Here is a 14,075-nt window from a genome sequence, read left to right on the forward strand (position 1 = left end):
ACAGTCTGGATCACTGACGTCCTTTAGGGAAGGAAATCTGCCGGCCTTACCCGGTCTGGCCTTCGTGTGACTCCAGACCCCACAGCAAGGTGGTCGACTCTTATCTGCCCCCCTCAAGAGAATTGGGGATGGGCAATAAATGTGGGACCAGCCTGCGATGCCCACGGGCAAATAATCGTGGGAACCTGTCCCATGCGAAGGACGACTGGAAACGCTCACAGGAAGAGGGGGGCGAGTGCAATAGCGAAGTGAAAGGATTGAGTCACCCCCCCCCCCCTCCTTTGGCTCAACGAGTGGAAAACGGAAACCACATGCAGCTGGACCCGAGATTGCAGCAACGTCCTTCCTCATTCCTGGAGCAGGTGAGAGATCAGCATTGCGTCGTTTTCAGCTCCCCGACCCCTTCTCCTCGTCCTCTGCGCCTGTCGAAAGATAGGCCTCAGCACTTTCTGCTTTTCAGAAGTGACTCAAAGGGCTGAAGCCATCTCTCACTTTTGTTCCTGTTTCACTCGTCCGAGACATGGCAGTCAGCAGAATTGTGTCCCAATAACGAACATCAGACCATGAGTCGTGGGCCATTCGGCCCACCGAGTCTGCTCCGCCGTTCAATAAGGTCATCGTTGATGTGATAATCCTCAATTCCACTTTCCCGCCATATCCCCATAACCCTTGAATCGCTCACTGATTCTTCTAAACTCCAGTGAGTACAGGCCCTATGGTAGGAAGAATAAAGAAGCGGAGTATTATTCAAATGGAGAGAATCTGCAGAAAGCTGCAGCACAGAGGGACCTGCGGGTCCTCGTGCCTAAATCACAAAAAGCCAGCCCACAAGTTCAGCAGATAATTGGAAAGGAAATGGAATGTTGGTCTTTATTTCAAAGGGAATGGAGTATAATGATAGGGATGCCCGGCTACAATTATACAAGGCACTAGTTAGACCTGAATACTGTGAACAGTATCTGAGGAAAGGGCAACGCGGTAGCACAAGTGGATAGCACTGTGGCTTCACAGCTCCAGGATCCCAGGTTCGATTCCCCGCTGGGTCACTGTCTAGGCGGAGTCTGAACGTTCTCCTAACCCCCCATGTCTGCGTGGGTTTCCTCCGGGTGCTCTGGTTTCCTCCCACAGTCCAAAGATGTGCAGGTTAGGTGGATTGGCCAGGCTAAATTGCCCTTAGTGACCAAAAAGGTTAGGAGGGGTTATTGAGTTACGGGGGTAGGGTGGAAGTGAGAGCTTAAGTGGGTCGGTGCAGACTCAATGGGCCGAATGGCCTCCTGCACTCTTATGTTCTATGTTCAACCTACATAACCTCTTATAATCCCTCCATACCCGGGAATCACCCAGTGAACCTTCTCTGTACTGCCTCCAAAGCCAGTATGTCTTTCATAGAATCATAGAATTTACAGTGCAGAAGGGGACCATTCAGCCCATCGAGCCTACACCGGCCCTTGGAAAGAGCACCCTCCACTCTATCCCCATCACCCAGTAACCCCACCTAACCTTTTTGGACACTAAGGGGCAATTTGACGCGGCCAATCCACGTCTTTCGGGACTTGTGGGAGGAACAGGACTTTCGGGACAGGGTGGGGGGGGGGGGGGGGGGGGGGGGAAATGTGTAGACTCTGCACAGACAGTGACCCAAGCTGGGAATCGAACCTGGGACCCTGGAGCTGTGAAGCAACTGTGCTAACCACTGTGCTACCCTGCCGCCCTTTCCTCAGATACGGTTCACCTGTTCCAGGTCTAACTAGTGCCTTGTATAATTGTACCATAGTGCAGAACTTCACATTCTCCGACATTATATTCCAGCAGCCAGGATTTTGCCCACACACTTGCCCCACTTAATCCCTCTGTAGATTTTTTGTATCACCCCCACCACTTGCCTTCCCAACCTATTTTTAAAGAAAATAAATTGAGAGTCCCCAACTTTTTTCCCCCTAATTAAGGGACAGATTAGCGTGGCCAATCCTACCTACCCTGCACATCTTTGGGTTGTGTGGAAGGGGGGGGGGGGGGGGGGGTGCGAGACCCACGCAGATGCGGGGAGAATGTGCAAACTCCACACGGAGAGCGTTCATAAAGGTAGGTTTAGTGTCGGCAAGGAAGAGAAAGATCATTATCACGTTGCTGTTTGCTGCTTCCAACGATGGAGCCACGGAAATGGGCGGACGCTCAAGAGACCAGAATCGGACGAGCTGCTTGTCCGCCACGACCGAAGTACAAGAAATATTGTGGAATGAGTTTAATTCTCGATAACTACTTAGAGTCGGAAGGTTTATCATATTAAATGACAGGAAATCCGCTCTTTCGCGGAATCAGATAATACTTCACAGGAAAGTATTTAAAAACACTGTGTTTCTTATTTGGAAATAAGCTATGCACTGGATTAAGTCCCAAGACAGTTGCTGAATGCTCTATCACACAACGCACAAAGGCTAGCCGGTTAAGGGGTCTGAACTATACACGAGCCACGGTTCCATCTCCACTCTGTGCTGCCTCAGCAGATCACAGCGTTCATAGAGACAAGACGGCACAGAAGGAAGGGCGTCTGTCCTCTCAATTTCATGCGAAAGATCCTGAAACACTATTTCAAATAGGAGAGGCTGGAAATTCTCCCCAGTGACCAGCACTCGACACATTCCAGGTCTGAGTGGCTCATCTTGCGAAGAAACGGTTGAACGGGTTGGGTCCACACCCGTAGAATCCCTACAGCAGTGCAGAAGGAGGCCATTCAGCCCATCGAGTCTGCACCGACCCTCCAAAGGTGCGCCCTACCCAGGCCCACTCCCCCTGCCCTGTCCCCATAACCCTGCGCATTGATCCATGGCCAATCTCCCTAACCTGCAGATCTTTGGAAGAATGGGAGGTGACCTTACAATCATAGAATCCCTACAGCGCAGAAGGAGGCCATTCGGCCCATCGAGTCTGCACCGGCCCTCTGAAAGACCACCCTGCCTCGGCTGTTATAACCTGCCCAGATTCTATTGGCTGGGGACAATTGGTTACCCCATGTGCCTTGGGGAATATCAGCTCCCCTAATGAGGGGGTGGGGAAATTGTTAGCGGTGCAGCTGTAGAGCCCACCAGTGTGGTGTCGGCTGGAGAGAGTGAGCTACTTGTACTGTGCACACATGTGCTGGATTCTTCGTGGGCCTCACAAAATCGGCCCACTCCCCTGCCCTGTCCCCGTAACCCAATCTACACCCTGCACATTTTTGGACACTAAGGGGCAATTTTATCATGGCCAATCCACCTAACCTTCACATCTTGGGACTGTAGGAGGAAATCACAGCACCTGGAGGAAACCCACGCAGACACGGGGGGAGAACGTGCAAACTCCACACAGAAACATATTATTGAAACGTAAGATCTGTCATGATATACACCAGTAGATCATGGTGCAGACACACACACTGATGGACATACACTAGGACCAATCAACATGCACAAACACCGCAGCCAATCACCAGTTAGAACACACTCACTATAAAGACAGAGGGCATCACTTTTCCCGCTCATTCTGGATGCAGCCTTTCAGAAGCACAAGAGCTCATAAATTACAGTACAGATTCACCACGTGCTGAGTGATTCAACTGGTTCAGACAGGCACAGGTCTCTAGTTAATCTAGCCTCGTGTAAACCCACAGTAAGTGTATGTTCAACAGTTTTTAGTTTAATAAAATAATTTGGTATGTGTTTCACGGATCCAGAGCACCCAACACATCAAGATCCTGAGGGAACTTGATAGGGTAGATACCAAGAGGGTGTTTCCACTTGTGGGAGAAACTAAAACAGGGACACAACTGAAGAATAATATGAAGGCAAAGATTTTTTTTAAATTCAGAGTCCCCAATTATTTTTTTTTCCAATTAAGGGGCAATTTAGCGTGGCCAATCCACCTAACCCTGCACATCTTTGGGTTGTGGGGGCGAAACCCACGCAGACACGGGGGAGAATGTGCAAACGCCACACGGACAGTGACCCAGAGCCGGGATTCGAACCCGGGCCCTCAGCGCCGCAGTCCCAGTGCTAACCACTGTGCCGCATGCTTCATCCAGACAAAGATGGGGCTGGTTTAGCACAGGGCCAAATCGCTGGCTTTGACAGCAGACCAAGGCAGGCCAGCAGTACGGTTCAATTCCCGTGCCAGCCTCCCCGAACAGGCGCCGGAATGTGGCGACTCGGGGCTTTTCACAGTCACTTCATTTGAAGCCTACTCGTGACAATAAGCCATTTTCATTTCATGAGGAGAATTATTTTCTCTCAGAAGGCGGTTACTCTGTGGAATTGCAAAGTGCAGTTATGATTTAGCAAGGGCTAATGTGGGGCTCGGAAACAGGACCGGCCAAAGTATGATGTAAAGGGACACACAACCTGAGGCTTGAATCAGTTGCGGACTGGACAGAGACCTGTGTAGAAGCAAGCATGGATTGAGCTCACAGTGTGGGCTTTTCCCTGGATCTTTGTACTGACTGAATATACAACAGAATTTTGAGTTTATTCAAGGTAGAGTTAAGACCTATTTTAACAGACAAGGGTGTCAAAGGTTAAGAGAATACTCTTTATTGTCACAAATAGGCTCACATTAACACTGCAGTGAAATTACTGTGAAAACCCCCTCGTCGCCACATTCTGGCACCTGTTCGGGTACAGAGAGGGAGAATTCAGAATGTCCAAAGCACTTTTTTGGGACTTTTAGGAGAAAACCGGAGCACCGGGAGGAAACCAGACACGGGGGAGAACGTGCTGACTCCACGCAGACAGTGACCCAAGCCGGGAATCGAACCTGGGACCCTGGCGCTGTGAAGCAACAGTGCTAACCGCTGTGTTACCGCGCCACCCATTGGGGGGGGGGGGGGCAAACAGAAAGTTGAAGTTGTTATGGGCCAGGGTTTAGAGAACCCCAAAGTGTATCAGGGAGTTCACCTGACCCACAACTTTTACTAGATTGTGGTGTGGGGAGCACACGGCCCACTCTACAGGTGTGGTATAGCAGAAATGGAAAAAGTAATTTTTAAAGCAAAACAATGTTTATTCTATGAACTCAAGTTAACCTTTTTAAAACAAACAGTGAACATCTTAGCAACCATTAATTCAAATACAACCCCCAAAGAATACAACACTAAGTAAACCTTTAAGCTTTCCTTTTAACATCCATAAGACTTAAAACATCTTTTACCAGAAGCTCATCAGGTTAAAGTCACTACTCTTATTAGTTTCAAATCACCAGGATCGATTGACAGTCTTTAGATTACAGAGAGATTCATACCCCTTCTGGCTGTGACTGCAGCTATCCAACTCTGAAAACAAAACTAAAACACACCCTGCAGCAAACAGCCTGAAACGAAAGTAAAAAGCTGACAGACAGCCCAGCTCCACCCACTCTCTGACATCACTTCAGTAATAAACACCGATTTCTTAAAGGTGCTGTCACTACAGATATTTATATACACACCCATTTATAAACACTCATTTCTTAAAGGTACTGTCACTACAGATATTTATATACACACCCATTTATAAACACCCATTTCTTAAAGGTACACTCACATGACAGAGTTGAGACCCCACACAGACCAGCCATTATCTTATCGAATGGCTGTACAGCGTATTCCTGCTCGTAAAGCCTGTGTTCCGATTTAATCCTTCAACTAAATCGCAACACCTCCCCCAGATATATGGGCTGGATTCTCCGCGCCCTGACGCTGAAATCGCAGCCGGTGCCGGGGTGGAGAATTCATTTCCGCGCAAGGAATCGGCTCCGGCACCGGTTCCCGATTCCTGGGCCCTGTGTATCCCTTCCCTGCAGCATTCCTGGAGGCCTGCCCCGCCATTCTCCGCCCCCGACCGGCCGAATTCCCGACGGGCTCTAACGTGATCACTGCTAGCCCCCTGCAGGGCTAGGAACATGTGGCTCTTTCACACCACTTTTTCTGTCATGACAGGACCACAGTTTTTACGACGGCATGGGGACATAGTCCCAAAAACATTGCCCCTGGTCATTGTTACATTCCTGTTTCAGAGACTTCACTGAGTACAAATGTCATGAGAATATCGCTTTAAGAAATGTTTGGCTGCTCATATTACGGCAGTGATGTCAGAGTGTGGGTGGAGCTGGGCTGCCTGTCAGCTTTTTACTTTCCTTTTAGGCTGTTTGCTGCAGGGTGTGTTTTAGTTTTGTTTTCAGCGTTGGAGCTGAAGCCAGACAGAGCAGGTGTACTGCTGTTCTCTCTGCCATCAAAAGACTATCTCTTGATCATTTGGTGAATTCTGAATTATAAATGTTTTCAGTAGTGACTTTAACCTGATGTGCTTCTGTTAAAGGTTTTGTTTTTAAGTCGTATGGTTGTTAAAAGGAAAGCTTAAAGGATTGCTTAGTGTTGTATTCTTTGGGGGTTGTATTTGAATTAATGGTTGCTAAGATGTTCACTGTATGTTTTAAAAAGGTTAACTTTTGAGTTCATAGAATAAACATTGTTTTGCTTTAAAAAATACTTTTCCATTTCTGCTGTACCGCACCTGGAGAGTTGGCCGTGTGCTCCCCATACCACAATCTAGTAAAAGTTGTGGGTCAGGTGAACTCCATGATACACTTTGGGCTTCTCTAAACCCTGGCCCATTAGCCACGGCGTTTACACAAGTGTCTCCTCAGTCGGGGCTGTTTAGCACACTGGGCTAAATCGCTGGCTTTGAAAGCAGACCAAGGCAGGCCAGCAGCACGGTTCGATTCCCGTACCAGCCTCCCCCTGAACAGGCGCCAGAATGTGGCGACTAGGGGCTTTTCACAGTAACTTCATTTGAAGCCTACTTTCTTTATCTTTGTGAATGAGCCCGGAGGCACTGATTATCAGCCCAACCGTGGAAAGCATCGAGACTTAGCCTGAACACGACCCGCATGAACATACCCTTTGAAGGATCGATCGATGGGTGATTAGATTTCAAAGGAAATAAAAAAGCGACGAGATTTCACGGAAGGTCGTGTGACGACAAAACCAGAACCAGGGGCGAGAGCTCTGCTCCTGCACCAGAACGAATAGAAAGAATTCGCAGGAAATCAAAGATAAAGGAAAACCACTCTTGTAATATGTCTCTATTAGTCATTTTGGTGTTGTTGTTGGCAGCTCAGTCTCCACGCCCCCCCTGGGCACTGACTGAGAGCTGATCTCCCGGAGTAAAATTAGAATGTGATTCACTCCGGGACACGCACCCAGGTTCTGCCCGAGAACAACCTCAGATACTGTCAGCCATGGCTCTGCCGGGTCCTCTGCTTCTATGCTGCCTGGTCTGGTGGGTTTTGCGGTCTGTGAGCCCAGCCTTAGAGCAAGATCGTCCAAAGGAAGGTAAGGAGGGGATCTCGGCTGACCTCTTTCTAACTCCCCCCTCCCCCCCCCCCCCCCCCTCCGGCCATGCCTGTCGCTTGTTGTCAGACCAAAGGTGAACTTAGTAAGATTTACGTGGGTTGCAGATGTTCAAGGGCTTTGTTTGTGTCTGCGTTTAACCCCTTTGGCACTGACGACCTGCAGCGTGGAACATGTTTTTGGCTCAGGAGGTCAGGGGTTGCAGTCCCTCTCCAGGGGGTCGAGCAGAGAATCCAGGCGGATTCCCCCCCCCCCCCCCCCCCCCCCCCCCAACGCGGTGCTGCAGGACTATTGCACTGCTGAAGGCGTCACCTTTTAGCTGAAGCATTAAAACCGCAAGGCTTCGTCCGCCGTTACTTTGAAAGAGGCCTGAGGGGTTCACCCCTGTGCCCTTGCTAAAATGTATCCATAGAAACCCGACAGTGCAGAAGGAGGCCGTTCGGCCCATCGGGGCTGCACTGATCCTCTGAAAGAGCACTCTTTTTTAAAATAAACATTTTATTGAGTTATTTTTTGGCATTATAACAAGAACGCAATAAACAAGGTACCTGAAACTATTAACATCGTGCAAAAGCCGTCTCCCTCCTTACAGGTCCCACCTTTATTAACCCCCTACTCTAAGCTAAACTAACCCCCTTTTGCTGACGATTAATTTTCCATGAAGTAGTCGATGAACGGTTGCCACCCCCGGGCGAACCCTAACATTGACCCTCTCAAGGCGAACTTGATTTTCTCCAAACAGAGAAAGCTAGCCATGTCCGATAGCCAGGTCTCCGACTTCGGGGGCTTTGAGTCCCTCCAAGCTAATAGTATCCGTCTCCGGGCTACCAGGGAAGCAAAGGCCAGAACGTCTGCCTCTTTCTCCTCTTCCCACACCCCGTAAATCGCCACCTCTGGACTCAGCGCCACCCTTGTTTTTAACTCCGTGGACATGACGTCTGCAAAGCCCTGCCAGAATCCCCTAAGCTTCGGACATGCCCAGAACATGTGGACATGGTTCGCTTGTCCTCCCGTACATTTTACACACCTGTCTTCCACCCCAAAGAATCTGCTCATCCGGGCCACTGTCAGGTGGGCCCGTTGGACGACCTTAAATTGTATCAGGCTGAGCCTGGCACATGTTGCGGACGCGTTGACTCTACTCAACGTGTCCGCCCATAGACCATCCTCTATCTCTCTTCCCAGCTCCTCCTCCCACTTGTGCTTCAGCTCCTCGGTCTGCATCTCCTCTGACCCCATAAGTTCCTTGTAAATGTCAGAGATGCTCCCTTCTCCTATCCGCCCTCTGGAAACTACCCTGTCCTGAATCCCCCTTAGCGGTAGGAGCGGGAAGATTGACACCTGTTTACAAAGGAAGTCCCGCGCCTGCAGATACCTGAATTTGTTTCCCCTCGCCAACCCAAACTTCTCCTCCAGCGCCCTCATACTCGGAAAGCTCCCCTCTATAAACATGTCCCCCATCCTCTAAATCCCTGCTCTCCGCCATATCCGGAACCCCCATCCATACTTCCCGAGGCAAACCGGTGATTATTACAGATTAATTTATGCAGTCGGTCCCATTCCCGCACCACTTGAATGCCTAGGTACCTAAAGCTTCCCCCTACTAATCTAAACGGCAGCTCCCCCAATCGCCTCTCCTGTCCCCTCGCCTGGACCACAAAGATCTCCCTTTTCCCCATATTGAGCTTATACCCCGAAATCCGGCCAAATTCCCCTCGAGTCCTCATGATTTCTTCCATCCCTTTTAATGGGCCTGATACATACAGAAGCAGGTCGTCTGCATAGAGGGAGACTCTGTGCTCCACCCACAACCCCCCCCCCCCCCCCCCCCCCGCCCCCCCAACACCCCCACCAGAACCGCCAGACAACCTCCAACACCGGGGCTGGCGCACGATGCTGTTCAATCTGCAGGAAGGTAACAGTCAGCGAACGGCTAGTACCCCAGCAAAGCTCAGGACAAAAGGAGGATACGTTAGTCGATCTCAATCAACTTAATTTGTATTGTGTCAAATGATCTCTTGAGTGAGACCCAGACGTCTGTGTACAGGCACACAAACATTTGTACTTTAGAAAAGTGTCCTCAGACACTCGCACACACGGTGACACATGTAGAGAGCCAGGGGACCATTTGTGCTGGGTGATGAGACCATCAATTCACGCGACACGTGGTTAGAAGTGAACAGTGGTTTTAATCGTCTTACAACAGAGCCTGCCTGTGACAAGATGAACTCCAGATGAACTGGCAGGCAGGCTCTCAGCATCAAACTTTATACTTCCGGTTAGGGGGGGGAGCCGTGGATGGAGGCAAGGCTGGAGCCCAGTACAAACTCCCGTACACTCCCAGTGCATCACCCCTAGTGGCGGAGCAGCGCAACTGCTTGTGTGCCGAGCTCACAGAGACATAGTACAACATGTGTAATACGGTGTGAATTACTCTACTGTGATTCACCACACTGGGAAAGATGATCCGTTTGTGAGTTTCTTACGCAAACTCTTTCTTTTCGCAGTGGTCGTGTTTGACTCCTGGAGGAACAGCTGGCCGCTGAAGGTTAATGGCAAGGTAAAGCAATTAGAACTTCCCGGCTCCCATCTTTCCGTTTTACCATCCCGCGTTTCCGATCTTATTCACCATAAAAACGATTGCAACAATTTGCATTTGTATGTCACACCACATCGAGAATAAAACGTCGGTATTTAACAAGTTGGGGGGGGGTTTGGCCGGACGGGGGAGATCCAACACCAGGACAGGTACAACACGGGGGTTAGATACAGAGTAAAGCTCCCTCTACACTGTCCCCATCAATCACTCCCAGGACAGGTACAGCACGGGGTTAGACACAGAGTAAAGCTCCCTCTGCACTGTCCCCATCAAACACTCCCAGGACAGGTACAGCACGGGGTTAGATACAGAGTAAAGCTCCCTCTACACTGTCCCCATCAAACACTCCCAGGACAGGTACAGCACGGGGTTAGATACAGAGTAAAGCTCCCTCTACACTGTCCCCATCAATCACTCCCAGGACAGGTACAGCACGGGGTTAGACACAGAGTAAAGCTCCCTCTGCACTGTCCCCATCAATCACTCCCAGGACAGGTACAGCACGGGGTTAGACACAGAGTAAAGCTCCCTCTACACTGTCCCCATCAATCACTCCCAGGACAGGTACAGCACGGGGTTAGATACAGAGTAAAGCTCCCGCTACACTGTCCCCATCAAACACTCCCAGGACAGGTACAGCACGGGGTTAGATACAGAGTAAAGCTCCCTCTACACTGTCCCCATCAAACACTCCCAGGACAGGTACAGCACGGGGTTAGATACAGAGTAAAGCTCCCTCTACAGAGTAAAGCTCCCACTTTGTTTGCACTGAGTGCTGAGCTTGTGGCATTTGAGTGCTACAGTGAGAGTTTGGTGACTGAGGGAGTATAAGGGTTATTTAAAGTCTAGTATTTCTTTTATTTAGTTAATTAACTTAAAAGTTGCTGTTTGGTCTATAAGAAGGTGAATTTTGAATCAGCTTTAAACAAGGTTCTACTTGGACTTACTTGCAGCTGGAGCTTGTTAATTAGTTAATTGCATTAGGCCAGTTTTTAGAAGCTAGAGTCACAGTATAAATAGGGGCTAGATACAGTGCAGACTTTGTTTGCACTGAGTGCTGAGCTTGTGGCATTTGAGTGCTACAGTGAGAGTTTGGTGACTGAGGGAGTTAGGTGAGGAGGGAGTAAGGTACTCCTTTCATTTAATTTCCTATATTTATCAAAGAGCGTGAAGGGAACCAGGAGTTTAGAGTACAGCTGACTGGGAGCAGAGTCGGAGGGCGGAGGTCCAGTTGGTCCACAGGGCAGCTAATTCTGTAAAGTAAGAGGGGATGGAGGCTAGGGCAGTTGCATGCTCCTCCTGTAGGATGTGGGTGGTGAGGGATACCACTGGTGTCCCCGCTGACTATACCTGCGGGAAGTGCACCCAACTCCAGCTCCTCAGAGACCGTGTTAAGGTACTGGAGCTGGAGCTGGATGAACTTCGGATCATCCGGGAGGCAGAGGGGGTCATAGAGAAGAGTTACAGGGAGGTAGCCACACCAAAGGTACTGGACAAGAGTAGCTGGGTTACAGTCAGGGGAAAGAAAACTAACAGGCAGACAGTGCAGGGATCCCTCGTGGCCATTCCCCTTCAAAACAAGTATACCGTTTTGGATGCTGTTGGGGGGGATGACCTACCGGGGGAAGGCCCCAGCGGCCAGGTCTCTGGCACTGAGTCTGGCTCTGGGGCTCAGACGGGAAGGGGGGAGCATAGAAAAGCAATAGTAATAGGAGATTCAATGGTTAGGGGAATAGATAGGAGATTCTGTGGTCGCGAGCGAGACTCCCGAAAGGTATGTTGCCTCCCGGGTGCCAGGGCCAGGGATGTCTCTGATCGTGTCTTCAGGATCCTGAAGGGGGAGGGTGAGCAGCCAGAAGTCGTGGTGCACATTGGTACCAACGATGTAGGTAGGAAAAAGGGTGTGGAGGTAATAAACAAGTTTAGGGAGTTAGGCTGGAAGTTAAGGGCCAGGACAGACAGAGTTGTCATCTCTGGTTTGTTGCCGGTGCCACGTGATAGCGAGGCTAGGAATAGGGAGAGAGTGCAGTTGAACACGTGGCTGCAGGAATGGTGTAGGAGGGAGGGCTTCAGGTATTTGGATAATTGGAGCGCATTCTGGGGAAGGTGGGACCTGTACAAGCAGGACGGGTTGCATCTGAACCAGAGGGGCACCAATATCCTGGGGGGGAGGTTTTCTAGTACTCTTCGGGAGGGTTTAAACTAATTTGGCAGGGGAATGGGAACCGGATCTGTAGTCCAGCAACTAAGGTAGACGATAGTCAGGACGCCAAAGCACGTAGTGATGCAGTGGGGAAGGTAACAATGACAAAGGAGAGTACTTGCAGGCAAGGAGATGGGTTGAAGTGTGTATACTTTAATGCAAGAAGCATCAGGAATAAGGTGGGTGAACTTAATGCATGGATCGGTACTTGGGACTACGATGTGGTGGCCATCACGGAAACTTGGATAGAAGAGGGGCAGAAATGGTTGTTGGAGGTTCCTGGTTATAGATGTTTCAACAAGATTAGGGAGGATGGTAAAAGAGGTGGGGGGGTGGCATTGTTAATTAGAGATAGTATAACAGCTGCAGAAAGACAGTTCGAGGGGGATCTGCCTACTGAGGTAATATGGGTTGAAGTTAGAAATAGGAAAGGAGCAGTCACCTTGTTGGGAGTGTTCTATAGGCCCCCCAATAGCAGCAGAGATGTGGAGGAACAGATTGGGAAACAGATTCTGGAAAGGTGCAGAAGTCACAGGGTAGTAGTCATGGGCGACTTCAACTTCCCAAACATTGAGTGGAAATTCTTTAGATCAAATAGTTTGGATGGGGTAGTGTTTGTGCAGTGTGTCCAGGAAGCTTTTCTAACACAGTATGTAGATTGTCCGACCAGAGGGGAGGCCATATTGGATTTAGTACTTGGTAATGAACCAGGGCAGGTGATAGATTTGTTAGTGGGGGAGCATTTTGGAGGTAGTGACCACAATTCTGTGACTTTCACTTTAGTAATGGAGAGGGATAGGTGCGAGCAACAGGGCAAGGTTTATAATTGGGGGAAGGGTAAATATAATGCTGTCAGACAAGAATTGAAGTGCAGAAGTTGGGAACATAGGCTGTCAGGGAAGGACACAAGTGAAATGTGGAACTTGTTCAAGGATCAGGTACTGCGTGTCTTTGATATGTATGTCCCTGTCAGGCAGGGAAGAGATGGTCGAGTGAGGGAACCATGGTTGACAAGAGAGGTTGAATGTCTTGTTAAGAGGAAGAAGGAGACTTATGTAAGGCTGAAGAAACAAGGTTCAGACAGGGCGCTGGAGGGATACAAGATAGCCAGGAGGGAACTGAAGAAAGGGATTAGGAGAGCTAAGAGAGGGCATGAAAAATCTTTGGCGGGTAGGATCAAGGAAAACCCCAAGGCCTTTTACACATACGTGAGAAATATGAGAATGACTAGAGTGAGAGTAGGTCCGATTAAGGACAGTAGCGGGAGATTGTGTATTGAGTCTGAAGAGATAGGAGAGGTCTTGAACAAGTATTTTTCTTCAGTATTTACAAATGAGAGGGGCCATATTGTTGGAGAGGACAGTGTGAAGCAGACTGATAAGCTTGAGGAGATACTTGTCAGGAAGGAAGATGTGTTGCGCGTTTTGAAAAACTTGAGGATAGACAAGTCCCCCGGGCCTGACGGGATATATCCAAGGATTCTATGGGAAGCAAGAAATGAAATTGCAGAGCCGTTGGCAATGATCTTTTCGTCCTCGCTGTCAACAGGGGTGGTACCAGAGGATTGGAGAGTGGCGAATGTCGTGCCCCTGTTCAAAAAAGGGAATAGGGATAACCCTGGGAATTACAGGCCAGTTAGTCTTACTTCGGTGGTAGGCAAAGTAATGGAAAGGGTACTGAGGGATAGGATTTCTGAGCATCTGGAAAGGCATTGCTTGATTAGGGATAGTCAGCACGGATTTGTGAGGGGTAGGTCTTGCCTTACAAGTCTTATTGAATTCTTTGAGGAGGTGACCAAGCATGTGGATGAAGGTAAAGCAGTGGATGTAGTGTACATGGATTTTAGTAAGGCATTTGATAAGGTTCCCCATGGTAGGCTTATGCAGAAAGTAAGGAGGCATGGGATAGTGGGAAAT

At 49.4% G+C, this 14,075-nt stretch overlaps 1 protein-coding gene across 3 annotated transcripts in view; it reads left to right on the forward strand.

The window, feature by feature from the left end:
- The first annotated feature begins 6,936 nt into the window (after positions 1–6,936).
- Positions 6,937–14,075, forward strand: part of si:ch73-40a2.1 (tyrosine-protein kinase receptor UFO) — a 48,981-nt gene continuing 41,842 nt past the window's right edge. For 2 of the 3 annotated variants that reach the window (XM_038787546.1, XM_038787549.1), the window contains exons 1-2: positions 6,937–7,339; positions 9,865–9,917. In XM_038787546.1, the coding sequence (XP_038643474.1) occupies positions 7,246–7,339; positions 9,865–9,917 (147 nt within the window). In that variant the 5' untranslated portion in view covers positions 6,937–7,245. The remainder of the gene's footprint in view (positions 7,340–9,864; positions 9,918–14,075) is intronic. The other variant, XM_038787547.1, reaches the window with a different exon arrangement.

Source organism: Scyliorhinus canicula, chromosome 31 (genome assembly GCF_902713615.1).
Source record: "Scyliorhinus canicula chromosome 31, sScyCan1.1, whole genome shotgun sequence".
NCBI classification, from domain to species: Eukaryota; Metazoa; Chordata; class Chondrichthyes; order Carcharhiniformes; family Scyliorhinidae; genus Scyliorhinus; species Scyliorhinus canicula.